This window comes from Hypomesus nipponensis, chromosome 8, assembly GCF_054491055.1.
Source record: "Hypomesus nipponensis isolate SF chromosome 8, ASM5449105v1, whole genome shotgun sequence".
Classification (NCBI taxonomy): Eukaryota; Metazoa; Chordata; class Actinopteri; order Osmeriformes; family Osmeridae; genus Hypomesus; species Hypomesus nipponensis.
This window is the reverse complement of record NC_140368.1, coordinates 3,064,910-3,082,500: the sequence shown is the minus strand read 5'-3', so window position 1 is coordinate 3,082,500 and position 17,591 is coordinate 3,064,910. Positions and strand designations below refer to the sequence as shown.

At 50.6% G+C, this 17,591-nt stretch overlaps 1 protein-coding gene across 1 annotated transcript in view; it reads left to right on the top strand.

Moving 5' to 3' along the window:
- Positions 1-1,375, top strand: part of cfap44 (cilia and flagella associated protein 44) — a 14,512-nt gene extending 13,137 nt beyond the window's left edge. The window contains exons 33-35 of the mRNA XM_084703747.1: positions 1-10; positions 319-453; positions 606-1,375. The exon at positions 1-10 is cut by the window's left edge and continues 151 nt beyond it. Coding sequence (XP_084559873.1) covers positions 1-10; positions 319-453; positions 606-875 — 415 coding nt within the window. The 3' untranslated portion in view covers positions 876-1,375. The remainder of the gene's footprint in view (positions 11-318; positions 454-605) is intronic.
- The last annotated feature ends 16,216 nt before the right edge of the window (positions 1,376-17,591 follow it).

Sequence of the window (17,591 nt, the reverse complement as noted above, 5' to 3'; positions counted from 1 at the left end):
ACTGTGGCAGGTCAGACCTTACTGTGGGGGGTGTGGGAGGTCAGGGTGTGTGGGTGGGGGTGTGTGTGTGTGGGGGTGTATGCGTTCATGGTGAGAGATGACATTCAGTGATTCTATGCTTTAAGGCATGGTTTGAATTACTGTGTGGTACTGTATTTTCATGCACTGTAACGTGGGGTGTGTATGTGTGTGTGTGTGTGTGTGTGTGTGTATATGTGTCTGTCTGTGTGTGTGTGTGTACGTGTGTCTGTGTGTGTGTATATGTGTCTGTGTGTGTGTCTGTGTGTCTGTGTGTGTGTGTGTGTGTGTGTGTGCCAGGCGAAGGTAGCGGAGGCCCACCGGGAGGTGATGGAGGTGACCAGGAGTCACACAGAGCGTCTGCTCAGCATGAACAGTCTCCTCATTCAGAAGAAAGAGCTGGAAGACAAACTCAACAGCAGGCAGAGCAAGATGGTACTACTCCCACACCTCATGTGTGTGTGCGTTTACATTTCCAGGAAATGCTTAGCGTTAAACTTGCGCGCGTGTGTATATTTATATTTATTTAAAATGCAAAGCACTAAACTTTGACGCACGTGTGTGTGTGTGTGTGTGTGTGTACCCAGGGAGGCCAGTTCCGGCTGCGGGGGCCGGTGGAGGAGGAGGGCAGGAGGAGGCTGCAGCAGCTGCTGGAGAGGCAGGAGGAGGAGGCCAGGGGGCTCCGGCAGGAGATCTGCATCTTGTCCCGTAAGGGGGGCCATGTCCTGCCCCCCAACCTGGCCCCCCTGCCCCCGCTGCCCTCCGTGCCCCCCATGGCACGCCCCTCCAGGACCAACCCCCACCTCAGGCAGGGCGCGGGGCGGCCGCCCTCCAGCAGCCAGGGGGCGGTGGAGTAACCCTGTGGAAACGTGTCGACACACGCACACTTTACAACACGACACGCCGCTTTCCTCGCACACTGTACAACATGACACGCCGCTTTCCTCGCACACTTTACAACACGACAAGCCGCTTTCCTCGCACACTTTACAACACGACACACCGCTTTCCTCGCACACTTTACAACACGACACGCCGCTTTCCTCGCACACTTTACAACACGACACGCCGCTTTCCTCGCACACTTTACAACACGACACGCCGCTTTCCTCGCACACTTTACAACACGACACGCCGCTTTCCTCGCACACTTTACAACACGACACGCCGCTTTCCTCGCACACTTTACAACACGACACGCCGCTTTCCTCGCACACTTTACAGTCTGCATGTGTGACACGTATATGAAATGTACTCATCGTCACCAGGATTTCTTTTTGTTGATTTAGCACATGTATCCTTTCCACGTGCTTAGCATATTTAAACCCCTGGGGAGGAAATCAGTGCTATGAATAAAGGTGATAGATTTGTTGATCAGGAAGTCGTTCTTTTTGGGGGGGTTTTTATCGATGTTTACCCTCCCCGAATTCAGCTACATAATGCAAAGTGCCTAGTGTTTTAGTCCAACAGTGTCATCACCCAATTCTATATTTAGAATCAAACATTGGTTTCTGATAGTCAACAATTTGTGTGTGTGTGTGTGTGATAGTAAGAGGTTGTCGGGCTGTGATCTGAAAGGTTGCGAGGTCGAGAGCAGAGTTGGAAGAGCAGCACTTGATGTTTTCAGACGGGGTCTTATCTCTCCCAGGGCCAGCAGGAACATCTAAAGGAGTAAATATTGCAGATCATAACCCTAACCCAGGAGGCCACGGCCAGCCAAGGTAAACGTGGGGTTAAGGGTCGTCACGGCGACGCAGGGGGAGGCGAGCGGGGTCCATTGTCGTGAGAAGGGCTGAGTGGGGGAGAGGGTGAATGGGGATTAACCCCATCACACTGGCTCTCAATGCTCCCCCTGCCCCCCCTGCCCCCCCAGCCCCCCCTGCCCCCCCAGCCCCCAGAGGCTGAGGGAACGTTCCCATGTGCTCTCCTCTCTCTCCGTCCCTCACCAGCCCCCACACAGCCTGCACCACATTCTCACGTACACACGCCATGCGTACACATGCACACGCGTGCTTCAGCTAGACATGTTAAACAGACGTCAGGAAAGAGCTCACCGATCGCTGCGTAGAGAACAATCTCCGATGATGGTACACATGCTGGGGCCTGAGATGTGTTGGTGTTAATGGCATGGTACACACTCACACACACACACACACTCACTCACACACACTCACACTCACACACACTCACACACACTCACACACACTCACACACACATACTCCCAGAGGCAGGGGGTTGGGTGGGTGGGGTTGTTTTCTTAACATATTGAAATTTACCCCCCACTTCACCTTAATGAAGGGGTCTGGTGTCACAGAACACACATATGGCTTCTCCAACACACACTCTAGGTCCCATAACTAAACTTACACACACACACACACACACATCACTGAGACCAGTCAGTCCTACACTCACACACTGGTTGGTCATTATCTCCTGTAGAGTCTAGTTAAGAGTACTTGACTAGGTGGACTGGTGGTCAAATAGAGATTTGGACCAGATTGACATGACCAGAGGCTTCATGTAGTGGAATACTTCAAAGCCTCTAACCACTCATTTTGACTTGTCCTATCCCCTCTAACCACTCATTTTGACTTGTCCTATCCCCGATTCTCCTGTCAGGGTCTTATCAGGCCAGTTTGCTCTCTCAAGTGATGAAAACTGAAGAAAGATTTAGGATAAAGCCTCAGTTTGATATGGCTGAGGTATTGAAGCGTCAGGCACCTTCAACCTAGCTAGGCCTGGTAACAGGCTCCTCATTCACAGAACGGCTGTTAGTTTCCTCAGAGTGCTGCAGTTCCACGGTCAGTCCTCTAGAGGGCGGGGTTCGTACCACTCACGAGTGCAGGAGTTGGAAGAGATGTGTGCTTGATTTTCCAATGTGTTTCCACTCTCTCAGTATCCAAAGCCACTAAAAAGGTCAGCGTGGCCCTGTTGACTTGGTTGTTTTGTTTCTACGGTGTGGTTTAGTTGTCTCTACTGACCGAGGACAGACCAGCAGCCCAACCCGCAGGCCTGGGTCTTTATACCTGTTGATTGCAACCTGTAGCTATGCTGCTGGCTATGCTGCTGTAGTTGTATACGGACTCCATTTGTCGATATTCTTTTTCACGTTTGTGTTGGCTTGTGGTCAAAATGCTGAAACCCACTGTGTGTGTTTTATCTGTGCGAGTGTGAGGTAGAATGTTTTTAAAGAGCGTCCGCATAAAGTGTGTGTGTGTGTGTGTGTGTGTGTACATGTGTCCGTTTGTGTAGGAGTGTACTGCACAGCTGTGTTAGGTTCTGATCTGAAGCAGGCTGTTGCTGCTGTGAAAATATTATTGCACGTGTTTATTATTGCTTCAGTGTGAAACAGTGGGAGTGTTGTGTGTGTGTTGTGTGTGTGTGTGTAGGGGGAGGCGCGGGGGGGGGGGGGTCGTCTCTCCCTCTCCCCTTTCTGTTCCCACAGGCCGGCCCCCTGCTGGAGCCCCGCTGCATTCTGGGTAACGGGGAGGCCTATTGGAGTTGATTAGTTCCGGATGGATCCCAGATAGAGTTCTGACAGGCAGGAGAAACGAGCTCCCAGCGTGACCCCCCACCCCTGTCGCAGTTACAAAGGACCAGGCAGGAGAAGGGCTTTTTAAACAACTGCAGCTCCACTCACTTCAGGGTTCCCCCCCCCCCCCCCCCAACCCAATACTGGGCCATTATAGCTCCACACCCACGCTATAGTCCTGCCAACTCACCAGGCACTCTTAGCTGCTGCGGGATCGATGGAAGGTAGAACAATAAACGCAACGTTTGAAACACAAGTGTCTGTTAAAACGAGCTGAGAGGGGCCGGACGAGCGACTCGAGCTTCTGCTTGCTGTGCCGCCGACCCTTGTCCATGTGTGTCTCCTCTACGACACTCTTCCATTACATCGACGAGGGAGAAAGGAATAAGCCAAGATCATCAGTAAAATATAATATAGAAAAACGTCATTTGTCCATGTCGGGTGTATTGGCTTCCATGCCTGTGTGAACGTGTGGGATCCTCATGTCTGCAGTACTGTAGGGATATCACTGATATCACCACCACATTCCCCAGCACGTCAATATCCAACTATACAATAACACACCTATCCCCCCCCCCCCCCATTTCCTCCTCTCTTTCAGCAGCTTTCTATCCTTTCTTTTTCCCACTCAGACCCCCCTCCTCTCTTTCTTCTCTTCTCTCCATTCTCTCCCCCTCTTTCTCCACACATAATTGATTAAGAGCCGTTTTCATAAATCAATTTGGGACGCACATCAGTCAGAGCTGAATGGAGGAGCCCCCCCTCTGAGCAGCGGTATTAATCTAACTCAGCATGCCCTGCCAGTCTCACTCTCACACACACACACACACACACACACACACATACACAGGCAATAGAATGCGAGTTGTTGGAAGCCCCCTGAATCAGTCTTTTAATATTCAAACATCCTCACGCACACAAATCAAACACAATAATACTCCAGGCATCATGAATAGGGAGCGGGGGGAAAACTGAGGTGAGGGAGCAGAGAGCAGAGCAGGGAAGAGAAAAGGTTAGGAATGCGTTTTAGGAGGTGAGACAAGAAGTGAAGCTGAATTTCAGTCTTTGCCAGCGCAATCATTTCGATGCCCTACCTAGACAAACAAACATGTTGTTTTGCAGAAAGTGACTGCATCAGGTTTGGATGTTACTGCTGTTTATAATTACTTCACTTTTATTGTATCATCGTTATTGAGTGACATCATACAGCTCTTTGCTTTCTGTACAATTAAGGTTTGTTGTTCCAAATGTTTTGATACAAGATGTAACCATGACACCACCCTGTATTCTCAGGACACACGGTGCCAGATTGAAGTGCATTCTGGGTAAGGATTGCATTGTGCAACAGCTGCATATAATATGGTTGACTTTCCCTCTCACACACAACGTCTCTCTTCCTCCATCTCTTTTTTCTTTATCCTGATCTTTTGTTCTTTCACCGTACCTCTTTCCTTCCCACTCCCCCTCTTTTACTCTCCAATCTCTCCTTCTCAGCTTGTCTCCCTCTCTCTCCTCCCCCTCCCTCTCTCTCCTCCCCCCCTTCACTCACAGCTCCAGGGTGTTGGCTTCGGAGGTAGTGAAAGCTGCTCTGCCTTTAAAAACAGTTTGTCTTAATGAGATCGGGGGAGGAGGTGGAAGGGGGAGGCAGGTCACAGCTGAAGCCAATTGGGTCCCTTTCCTGTCTGAGTAACTGCAGGCTGGGGGTCAGGCTCTGGGTCACGCTGGCCCGTCACTCCGACTGGGTTCTGGTGCCGGTTCTGATCTGCCGCTGGCTGTGTGCATATGTGTGTGGAGGGGAGGGGGAGGGGGGGGCAGAAGGCACATCTGTTTCTGATCTCCCAGAAAGCCTTGCTCCCCAGGCCTGGAGGTGGTGGCATGCCTGTCGACGAGGGAGACGGAGGGAGAGGAGGAGGGAGAGGAGGAGGGAGGGGAGAGAGGGAGAGGAGGGAGAGGAGGAGGCAGGGGAGGAGGGAGGGGAGGAAGGGGAGAGAGAGAAGGGAGAGGAGGAGGGAGAGGAGGAGGGAGGGGAGGGAGGGAGGGAGAGGAGGGAGAGGAGGAGGCAGGGGAGGAGGGAGGGGAGAGAGAGAAGGGAGAGGAGGAGGGAGAGGAGGAGGGAGAGGAGGGAGAGGAGGAGGGAGAGGAGGGAGAGGAGGAGGGAGAGGAGGAGGGAGAAGAGGAGGGAGAGGAGGAAGAGGAGGAGAGAGAGGAGGAGGGAGGGGAGGGGGAGGAAGAAGGAGGGGAGCAGGGAGGGGAGGGAGATGAGGGAGGGCGAGCACACGGTCACACGCTCACAGTCTGCTGGCACCACCAGGTTGTGTTCCATCGGCCTCCACCGTTTCTTCCTCCACCTCCATCTTAAACTCTCTTCTTCTCGCCCAACTCCTCCTCCTCCTCTTTTCTCTTTTCCTCCAACGCCTTCTCCTCCACTTCGCTTTTCCTACAACTTCTCTGCCATCTTTTTCCAGCATCTGCCCCTATCTCGGGTGGAGAAGGTGAGGTCAAGATGAAACGCCACGTCAGGCTTTGAACAGCGCCTGTAAAACAGACGCATATTAACGAGCATGACTAACAAGCTGCAGAACCCAGGGAGCAGGAACCAATCTGTAATGGCTGACACACACAGACACACCCCCACACCCCACACACACACACACCCCACACACACATACACACCCCCACACTCCACACACACACACACACCCCCACACCCCACACACACACACACCCCACACACCCCACACACACACACACACACCCCCCCCACACACACACACCCCCCACACACACCCTACACACACACACATTCACGAACATGCAGTCATCTTTCTATCTGAGCTATGTGATTGCATGCTAATGAAAATGACTACTTTTACCTTGTTCCTGTGCCCACACAAACTTTCTTATGTGTCTGTCAGTTTGTCTCCCCCCCTCCCCCCACAGACCCCCCCCCCCCCCACAGACCCCCCCCCCCCCACACAGACCCCCCCCCCCCCCCCCCCCCCCACACAGACCCCCCCCCCCCACAGACCCCCCCCCCACAGACCCCCCTCACTGTTCTACTTTATGGTTCCAGACACTCGGCTCCATACACCTGAGCCAATAAAGTTGAGTACTCACGCCCCTGCTCTCTCCCTCCACCCCTGCTCTCTCCCCCCACCCCTGCTCTCCCCCTCCACCCCTGCTCTCTCCCTCCACCCCTGCTCTCTCCCTCCACCCCTGCTCTCCCCCTCCACCCCTGCTCTCTCCCTCCACCCCTGCTCTCCCCCTCCACCCCTGCTCTCTCCCTCCACCCCTGCTCTCCCCCTCCACCCCTGCTCTCTCCCTCCACCCCTGCTCTCCCCCTCCCACCCCTGCTCTCCCCCCCCACCCCTGCTCTTCACCTCCACCCCCCACATCCCTGTCCCTTAGGCTCTAAAACTGCCCTACACTTACATTCTCTCTACCTCAAACGCCTCCCCCTCTCTCCTCCTTTTTACTCCCCAAGGCCCTAAGCTGCCTGGCTCTTGCCTCCCTCAGTTCCTCCTCCCTACCCCAGCCCACCTCAACCTCCCCCCTCCCCCCAGGCTACTCCAGAGCAGTTCTTTACAGCCGTGTCACCCCTGCCAGAGCAGTAAAACCACATCTGGAATCATACTCTACACCCCCCCAAACAACCCCCCCACCCCCACCCCACCCAGCACACACACACACACACTCAGCAAGGGACACGCCACAGAAAAAAAAACACGTCCATAACGAGCTACAAACGCTGAAATAACACAGTTACCCTAAGTGAGATGTTCCTAATGAGTGGGCGAGTAGGGTCTGGAGAGAGCGAGACGGAGAACAGAGAGGCAGAGGCCCCCCTCGCTGGAGAGGCCCCTTGTTGGACCGCACGGACGCCATGTTGGCTCTTCCCCGGACGCTCCACCCACACAAAAAGGGGGCCATTTTGGATCTTGGTCAGTGGTGGAATACAGTTAACGTCTCTGGATTCCTCGTAACGGTGGAAAGAGATAGAGGATGAGCTACTGGGCTCAACCCATGTTGTAGGATTTCCTGCGCAGGAAAACCGCTGTGGACTCTGTCCTGCTCTCAGAGCGTGACTATATTTATATTTAATAAGAACCTATGTGGTGTGGTAATAGGAGGTTGGGCTACGGCTTTGAGATGGGGAGGAAATGTCAACAGGAGAGAGAGAGAGAGAGAGAGAGAGAGAGAGAGAGAGAGAGAGAGAGAGAGAGAGAGAGAGAGAGAGAGAGAGAGAGAGAGAGAGAGAGAGAGAGAGAGAGAGAGAGAGAGAGAGAGAGAGAGAGAGAGAGAGAGAGAGAGAGAGAGAGAGAGAGAGAGAGAGAGAGAGAGAGAGAGAGAGAAAAAACAAATGGATTCTTAGTCCACTTCCCTTGTGAGAGTGGACGTCTCTTCGTGGGAGGGTGACAGGCGACACTACATGTGTCTCTGTGTGTTTGTCTGTGTGTGGAAGAAAATGCTATTGTTCTAAGTTTTTCCTCGTTTGTTTTACTGGCGGATGGTAAAGGCAGGACAAGCCGCAACCTTCTCCTGGCTCTTCCCCTCGTCTCTCTCACTTTGCGACTCAATCAAGAGGAGAAAAGGAGGGGAGGAGAGAGAGAAAAAGAGAGAGGAGAGAGAAACAGAGAGAAGAGGGAGAGAGAGAGAGAGAGGAGAGAGGGTAGGGAAGACGAAACCTTGCAGTTTCCCTCCTCCTCCTCCTCCTCCTCCTCCCATCTTTCAGTGAAGTTTGAGAAATGAGAGGACTAACTCCAGGAGAGATTGGGTTTCATTTGGAGCTCAGAGCCTCTTAACCAGGACCACGTGCTGCTCCTGGGATGAGTGTGTGTGTATGTGTGTGTGATGCACATGTGTGTGTGTATGTGTGTATGATGCACATGTGTGTGTGTGTGTGCAGGAGGAGAGTCGGCTTACGGCACAGGGAGGAGGGGCTCCGTGCCGTAAGAGAGAGCGGTGCTGCGGTAGGTAAATAGGACCTGACCCAGGCCAGCCAGTGGAACACTCCCCTCTGCCAGAGTTTTTGTTTTGTTTTTCTACAGGAGGGGAATGGAAATGGGGGTCTGTGAGGGGCGGGGGCGGGGAGGCGGGGGGAAGCGTGTGTGTGGGACTCTAACTATTAACGAGCGCCATCGTTTTTCTAATTAGTGCTTTGGGGAATATTTTCTTAAGGACTGTCGACCTCCCTGTGGAGTTTTTGGAAGAGAGTCGAGTGTGTGTGAGTGTGTGTGTGAGTGTGTGTGTGAGTGTATGCAATGCTGCATATGTACATTACTGTGTTTTTAAGAGATAGCAAGAGAGACAGAGTTAAAATGGAGAGTGAGCACATTTTGCTGTGTGACTTTACCCTGACATCTGTTTAGTCTTTTCTCTCTCAGACAGACAGAAACGATGCAGAATTACATTCAGACCCAGTCTTATTAAAAACCGATGGGCTTGTTTACATTGTACCAGGTCATGATAGAAATAACTACTTAAGCTTAACTTTCTCAACAGGACACACACACAGACTCTCACAAAGACACACACACACACGTACACACACAGACACACACATACGCAGCCAGTTCATTAAAATGAGGGAGATCAGATCCTCTCCCCTTCCTGTGTTCTCAGAGCTTGAGAGCAGAGGACATTTTCCTTTCTCTTTTCTTCCTTCTTCTGCTGTTTCTTTTCAGTGAGTCTGCTGCTCTCCTCGAAGCTTTGATCCCCTCCAGTATCCCCCCTCCTCCCCTCCTCCCCTCCTCCCCTCCCCCCCTCCCCCCTCCTCCCCTCCCCCCTACTCCCCTCCCCTGCCCTACCAGGGCCTCCAGCCAGCTCAGTGGAGCAGTTTCCTGAGTCTGCCCAGATTAATGAGTGTGTGTGTGTGGGTGTGTGTGTGTGTGTAGGGAAGAGAAAGAATGCTTTTTATGCGTGTGTGTGAGAGAGAGAAATGTGTTTCATCTGTGGTCTCCAAACCAAACTTTATTTTGTGTTTTTTTTGTCTTGAATGTAAGTGATTCCACAGAACGTTGCCGTTTGCATGTCATGCAGGCCGCTGTTAAGAATCCCCCAATCACAGGGCTTCTGGGATGAGATTGCAAGCTGGACTCAGACGCATGGAAAAGATCCAAATGTTCTGAGGTCGTCTGTCCGACGCTGTTTGGGGTGATTTGGGGGGAGAGGCGTCTCGTTGGGGACCATGCTGCCCTGCTCACACACCATGGCTGTTTTTAAACTAATAACATTCTGTCAGAGCATACACAACGCAACATCCAATTAAAATTCTTCTCCCCCCAAATCCTGAAGTGCTAAAAATAACTTTCTCATTGAAGCCATGTGTGGAACTTGGGGTGGTGTTGGTGGTGGTGGTGGGGGGGGGGTTGGGGATTGTGGGGTTGGTGGGGTTGTACTGTGGTGGGTTGCAAAATGGAGGGAGGGGGGGAGAAAAGGATGGTGTGGCAGTGGAGGGGGGGGAGAAAAAGCAGAGAGAAAAAACAGTTTTGTCGTTTCAGTGAGGTCTGATAACACCGCCACGTGATTCCCTACTGAACTTGGTTTATTTACTCTCACAGCTCACTGTGTGTATACACGCACACTCTCACACACACACACTCTCACACACACACTCTCTCACAGGCTTACAGTATATAGTGGACATAAAGTCGCTTGCACACATTTACACTCCTCCACACATTGCTGTCCTGCTCAGTCTGTGTCTCCCACCGTCCCTCTCTCTTCCACCTCTACATTTCTAGCACCCCCTCTCTCTCTCTACCTTGCTTTACCTCTCTCTCTCTCTCTCTCTCTCTCTACCTTGCTTTACCTCTCTCTCTCTACCTCTCTCTCTCTCTCTCTCTCACTCTCTACCTTGCTCTACCTCTCTCTCTACCTCTCTCTCTACCTCTCTCTCTCTCACTCTCTACCTCTCTCTCTACGTCGCTCTACCTCTCTCTTTCTACCTCTCTCTTTCTCTCTTACACACACAGACACACATCTGGGGACGAGTTGTTTGAGTTGGGAAGGGGTCTCTTAATGGCCAGGTGTTTCTGTTTATGGCCTGAACTCCACCTGTGAGAGAGAGAGAGAGAGAGAGAGAGAGAGAGAGAGAGAGAGAGAGAGAGAGAGAGAGAGAGAGAGAGAGAGAGAGAGAGAGAGAGAGAGAGAGAGAGAGAGAGAGAGAGAGAGAGAGAGAGAGAGAGAGAGAGAGAGAGAGAGAGAGAGGTGGATGGGGGGAGTTAGGAGTAGTGTGGAGAGAGAAAAGATTCAGAGAAAAAAAGATGGATCCTTCAGAGTGTAACAATCTGCCAAATGCGTTAACTTGTTTACAAACATTCTCTTAGCAGCTCCCAGTCCCATACATCCAGCGGGAGCCCAGGGACAGGGCCGGCGTTGAGAGAGGCAGAGGCCTGTCCGCTCCCTGAAAACCTGCTGCTGTCAGAGGCTGTCTGGTAGTACTCACTGTGTACACCCACAGTACACCCCATGGTGGGATCACTCCTTCACTCTGTAGTACGTCACTTCAAAGAGAGATTGTGTGTGTGTGTGTGTGTGCGCTTCTCTTTATCCACAAGTGGATGTATTTTGTGAACAGAAGGATCTTATCTCTGTGATCGCTGTCTTTTCCTTTGTGTTGCTGTGTGGTGTGCCTTTCATCCCCATCTGTGCCGTCTGATAAAGACGTAGGACACAGAGTCCGATGGCTGAGCGGTTAGGGAATCGGGCTGGTAATCAGAAGGTTGCCGGTTCGATTTCCGGCCGTGCCAAATGACGCTGTGTCCTTGGGCAAGGCACTTCACCCTACTAGCCTCGGGGAGAAAATCCCTGTACTTACTGTAAGTCCCTCTGGATAAGAACGTCTGCTAAATGACTAAATGTGCTTTTCTGCTAAATGACTAAATGTGAGGTATCTTTAAAAGTACCAGGATGAAGATGTACAGACACAACATTTCTGACTGAGATTGCTGACCGCAGGGGTGCGGGTTTCCCTCTTCCTTGTGAGTGACGCGTTGCTTTGTCATCAGAGCAGAGGCGGGAGGGCGGGACATCCGTCGGGAGCACGTGATTGGACAGTGGGCTGGAAGGCAGTGTCTGCTTATTTGATAAGAACTCGTCCGTCCACAAGGAAAATAAACAGAAGAGTGTGCTGCTACTGGAGGCTCAGGAAGAGATTTTACTAGAGCACAACACAATATTTACACTGCTGCTCACACACACACACGCACACACACACACACACATAAATACACATGGACAGAGTACAATCGCACAGACACACACACATACACCCCCCCACACAACACAGATTCACACAGTGTACACAAACACATGAAAGTGAACGTTTTGACAGGGATGAAATGTAGTTATTCAGATCCACTCTCAGGCATGTTCTTGTTCGTCATCTGGTGATTTGTTTGGATGCACATCTGTACGCATGTGTGTCCAGAGTATTCAGAGTCCTGTGATGCCATGTCGGATTCTCTGTGTTTGGTTTGTGTGTGGTTTGGCCCGTGTGTTTGGTGTAACCCTCTTTGTGTGTTGAAGTGTTTGGTGTAACTTTCTGTGTGTGTGTGTGTGTATTCTGCTTGTTTGTTTGAAAGGGAGGGGGACCGGGAGGGGGAACCACCCCAGGCTGTGACTGACAGATAGGATCAGCGGAGGTTGGAGCTCCTTATTGGGCCACGGTTCTGAAACCACTCAGTGTTCTCTGTCCTCCACAGTCTTCCTTCCAGCACTGGGGAGGAAGTGGCGACTAGATGTCATTACGATGGCACATCAGGGTTAGCCACGCCAGCCGGGACGACACCCAACACACACACGACTGAACACACACACACACACGACTGAACACACACACACACACACACTCACTAGAAAACTGTGCTTCTCTGCGAGGAGAATAACTGACGACCCAACATGAAAATGTACACGTTGTTTCACATCACTTATTTAGTCACAATCATGCACACACATGCTTACGCACACCTTCTCTGGATGAATAAGTCATGCGGGTCGGGCTGGAGCCAGGAGGCTTCCTGTGCGAGTGCGTGGGTGTTACTGCTCTTGGATACTGGGCAGTTTTGTGTTCCTTCTCTGATTTGAAGACTCTGTAAGTCTTTTTTTTTTGGAGGGGGTGAGATCATGCTTCACTGCTGACACTGAACATAAAGAAGCATTGAGAGGAGTAGGACCATAGGCCAAGTCTAGAGGTAGAGGGAAACAGAGACCTGAGTTTGCACACACACACACACAAACACACACACAGCCGGGAGTATAGAGGGCTCCAGAGGGCCAGGGAGACTATCGTTTTCGCTCTTAATTATGACCGTCTGGCAGAACGGAGAACAGGAAGTAAGAGGGAGGGAGGGAGGGAGGGAGGGAGGGAGGGACAAGGAGAAAGAGAGGAGGGGTGGGAGAGGAAGAGGAGATGGAGAGATGGAGAGGGAGAGGGAGTGAGGGAGGGAAGTTAAAGAAGAAATAAGGGAGCGAGAGAAAGAAGCAAGATGAAGATGAAGGGAGGATTAGGAGAGGGAGTTAGAAGGGGAGTCCGATAGAGACAGCAGGGGAGGGAGAGAGATCCAAATCAAACCACATGTTGGGAGGGTCTGTAGATTATAAAACCAGGTGCTTGATAAAAAGAGAACATAAAGCAAACTTCAGTGCTTTCTCTGTTCTCCTGCCGTCTGCAGTCTCGCATACCTCCACTCCCTACCCTCTGATATACGACCTCAACTCTCAACCTTTCTCCAACCTTTCAACCCTGCCAACAACATGACCTTACGTTCTGGTACCTGATGTTACCAGCCACCATTTGAAACCCTCCTCCTCTCCAGAGGACACCGGCTTCCATCTTAAACTTTAGCCCAGCGCCATAAGTCATCGCACTCCCTTCACTCCAGGTCCTGACCTGGGCCAAGCCAGAGCTGGTCTAAGACAGTCCCGACCAGCTGGGGATGAGGCTGGGATTTGACTGGCTCCAGGTCCAATTAGGACAAGCGGCTTGACAGAGTTAGAGTCAAAACTCAACTGGAAGAAAGTCACAACTTCTTCCAACCTCCAGCAGAAACGGCCGTAACAGTATTCGTTGTTCTGCAGGCATCAAACTAGTTTCGTTACTGCAATACAGAATACTAGTTCTCGGTTCTGCACATATCATTGTGTAACGTCGGCTGGGTTGCAGAGCACCTAATAACAATACGATTTTTCGGTCGAGACAAATTGGAGACAGAGGGAAACATTTCACACCTGGACACGTGCGATCACTCACCCCGACCCCACCACCCCCTGGTTCCATGCTCCAGCAGCACAATCACACAGGAATGAAAACCAATAAAGATATATCCATAGACAGTATATCCATCAAACCCTCTCAGCCGAAACATCCACACATGGATACATGAGTGCGTATCCCCACACACTCACACACACACACACACACACACACTCACGCACACACACACACACGTGCACATTCTCACACAAGGGCACGCACAGCATAGACTGAGAAATAAATTGCAGCAAAGCCCCCGGAAATAAAGTCCTGAGGCTGACAAAAATGTAATTGTCTCTGTGAAAAAAAAAAAAAAAAGTATACCCAACTTCTTTACTTGTAGTAACTTCCTCAGAACTGCACTTTTCTGCGAGTAAAAGTCAGAACTTTGAAACTCTAGGACTTCAAGTACACAAGTTAGCGTAATTTTACATATATAGCCTACATAGGGGGGGGGGGGGAATGACAGGGGTCATGATCTTCTAGTAATTGACTTTAGGCAACTACGTTCAATCACCATGGTAACATGATGACACATTGAAGATGTCATAAATGCATTTCCTGTTTATAAATGACAAGCATTTGACTTATACTCAGATCCATGAACACTTCATATGAAGGTAAGACCTCGATCCTAAATTTAACATGTAAGCTACTTAAAAACATTTGTTTAAAATGTACTTTGAATATATTTGAAATACAAATTACATCTGCGCAACATTTTCACAATGTTGGCCTTTTAGTCTAAACATAGCAGATTTACAAACTGGCTCTTTCCAGTTTGGCTTCCAATCCAGACCATTGTTCTACGTCATAATAATTATAATGATGAACGTCAGTTCAACACATCAGTAGCACAGCGCATACTCATTTTTATGCATCTTTCATGAAATATTTAATTTTAAATTTATTATAAATGTAGCAAAGGAATAATGAAGATTCTGGAGAAAATCCCAGCATGCATAGAGGGATGTTAATACCTTCATCCTCCGCCCTCGCCTCCTCCCCCCCACAACCCTCCTCCACCCCAAACCACCATCGTCTCTACCCTCCTCCACCCCCAACCACCATCATCTCTACCTTCCTCTACCACAAACCACCATGACCCTTACTGTGCACACACACGCACATACATCATCCTTTACACCATCCATCCACCTGATCTTATCCAAACACACACGCACACATATCCTTAATCACCCCAACACCCTAACCCTTGATACATGGCCCTCATGCATATCAACATTCTTGAATGCAGAATAGCTCAATAAAAGATGCCTCCCAAAACTTGGGGTCTTAATTTTCCTTCCTCATGATAGTGGCGTAAGCCTGTGTACGAGGGATGAAACCGACCTAATAGATAAACTTTCCTTGGAATCAAATGACATGGAATGTCTCTACGAAGCTCTGTGTGTGTGTATGTGTGTGTGTTTGAGTCATCTGGGGTTTTGTCACACTGAGGAAGGCACACAGCTGCACAGGTCAGCATGAGACCCGGAGTGAGTTGTCATGACACCCAGCTGACTCTTGGCTCAAGGACACGACACCTGGCACCTGAGGGTCCCCTACGAACCCTCAAAGCACTCCATGACAACGCCTTCAAAATGCTTTATCGACACACATTTTGCTTGACAAACACACAAACACACTGAACACAAAACAAGACGTCAGTGTTATTGTCAAACCACAAATAGTCCAGCTCACAGTGCTCTCGTTGTACAGATCCTTACTAATACTTTACCCCAGTGTAGTTTCAGACCAAAGCCTCCTGCGCCTTAATGATGTAAACAAATCACACCCCACACAGCCTTCACTCTCTCTCTCCTCACTGCTCACTTTCTCACACTCACTCATTCTCTCTCTCCCCATTCTCCGTTACTTTAATAACCACATTCATAATAATCTACATGACAATCTCAGGCAGACTATAATGAGACTCTGGGGTAACAGGGGTTAGCCCTGAAGGGAAGCAGTGCATGCTGGGATAGCAGCCTGCTGGGAGCGAGGCATTCTGGGAGGTGGTTTCCTGCAAGCGGGGCATCTGGGGGCTGCAGTATGGTTAATAGGGCTTTCATGGTCGACCCACAAAGCCTTTTGTCCAGGTCTAATTCAGCCTTCCCGGCATGGACGGTGGGGGAGGGGCACCATGGAGAGGTTTTTGGTAGGGACCCTCTCTCTCTCCCCCTCTCTCTCTCTCTCTCTCTCTCTCTCTCTCTCTCTCTCTTTCTCTCTCTCTCTCTCCCTCTCTCTCTCTCTCTCTCTCTCTCCCCCTCTCTCTCTCTCTCCCCCTCTCTTTCTCTCTCCCTCTCTCTCTCTCTCTCTCTCTCTCTCTCTCTCTCTCCCCCTCTCTCTCTCTCTCCCCCTCTCTTCTCTCTCTCTCTCTCTCTCTCTCTCTCTCACTCTCTCCCCCTCTCTCTCTCTCTCTCTCTCTCCCCCCCCCCCCTCTCTCTCTCTCTCTCTCACTCTCTCTCTCCCCCTCTCTCTCTCTCTCTCTCTCTCTCTCTCTCTCTCCCCCTCTCTCTCTCTCTCTCTCTCTCCCCCTCTCTCTCCCCCTCTCTCTCCCTCTCTCTCTCTCTCTCTCTCTCTCTCTCCCACTCTCCTCTGTTTGTGTTTTTCCCTCCCTCTTTCCTTCTGACTACAGTGTGCGAGAGGAAAGGAGTTCAGGGTGGAGTAGAATGGGACAGCCACATACGAAGCAGTAACAACAAAAACATTGGCTAACCACACTGAGCATTAGGAAAGCTCTACACAACACTGGATAACACTCCCCAAACTCTGGTGTTCAGGCATCAATACAGAGCTACATGTCAAGCAGGCTGTTTAAACTGTAGATCATGTTAAGTAGGAATCATTGGCACTCAATTAAATGCTTTAGATAATAATAGTGTTGCTTTAATAGTACTATAGGACAAGCTGGCTGGACCTACCGCACACCAGTAGACACACACACAAACGTTCACCTGAACAAGAGCAACAGGTGTCAATTAAATGCCATAGCTAGCTGATCAATGGTGTCCTGCTGGGTTGGAATAACCCCTCAGGTACATAGTGGGAGTTCTGACATTCATGACCAAGAGAGGCAGCCCTCTTCCCAGAACCCCCCACCAACTGGCCCTCATCAAACCCTGTGATCTTAGTCAGAATAGTCAGTTATTAATGAACTGGACAGGAATGGCTCTGTTCGGCCCCCACAATTCAAAGTGCGTTGATTGAAGTAAAGAGAGAATTCCGGAGAGCCTATGCGGGTGTTAGAGCTGTGATCACTGTGGTATGAGAGAGGGAGAGAGGGTGAGAGAAGAGGGAGAGAGGGAGATATGCCTCTGGCTGGGTCTCTCCCCGAACACAACACACCACAGCTGCGCCAGAGGGCCTACAAGCCTCAATGGACGGGGGTCAATACAAACTCAGTGGGGACTAAACGCATACCAAATCAGGGGGAACAGACCAGTAGGAGAGCGGAGGGGGAGGGGGCGATTTTTTCTTCCCCACTACCCTAGAAGTTTTGGGAACTTGTTTTTCAGAGCATTGTCGTCAAGTTTGTACTCCGTGTCCGGAGTTTAGAGCCCTAACTTATAGTAGTATTTTTGACCATCACGCACGTTCATTAAATATTCCCCGCGATGGACCTTGCAGGCTGTGTTTCTTGAGAGAAACGAGAGCGGTGTACTCAACTTTGGGATTTGCGAGCGAGTCCCTATTGTTCTGATCCCTCCTCCTTCTTGGGAAGTGGGAGGACCCGAAAAGGCGTCGCAAAAGGGAGAATTGTTTGAGAGCTCAGTCAT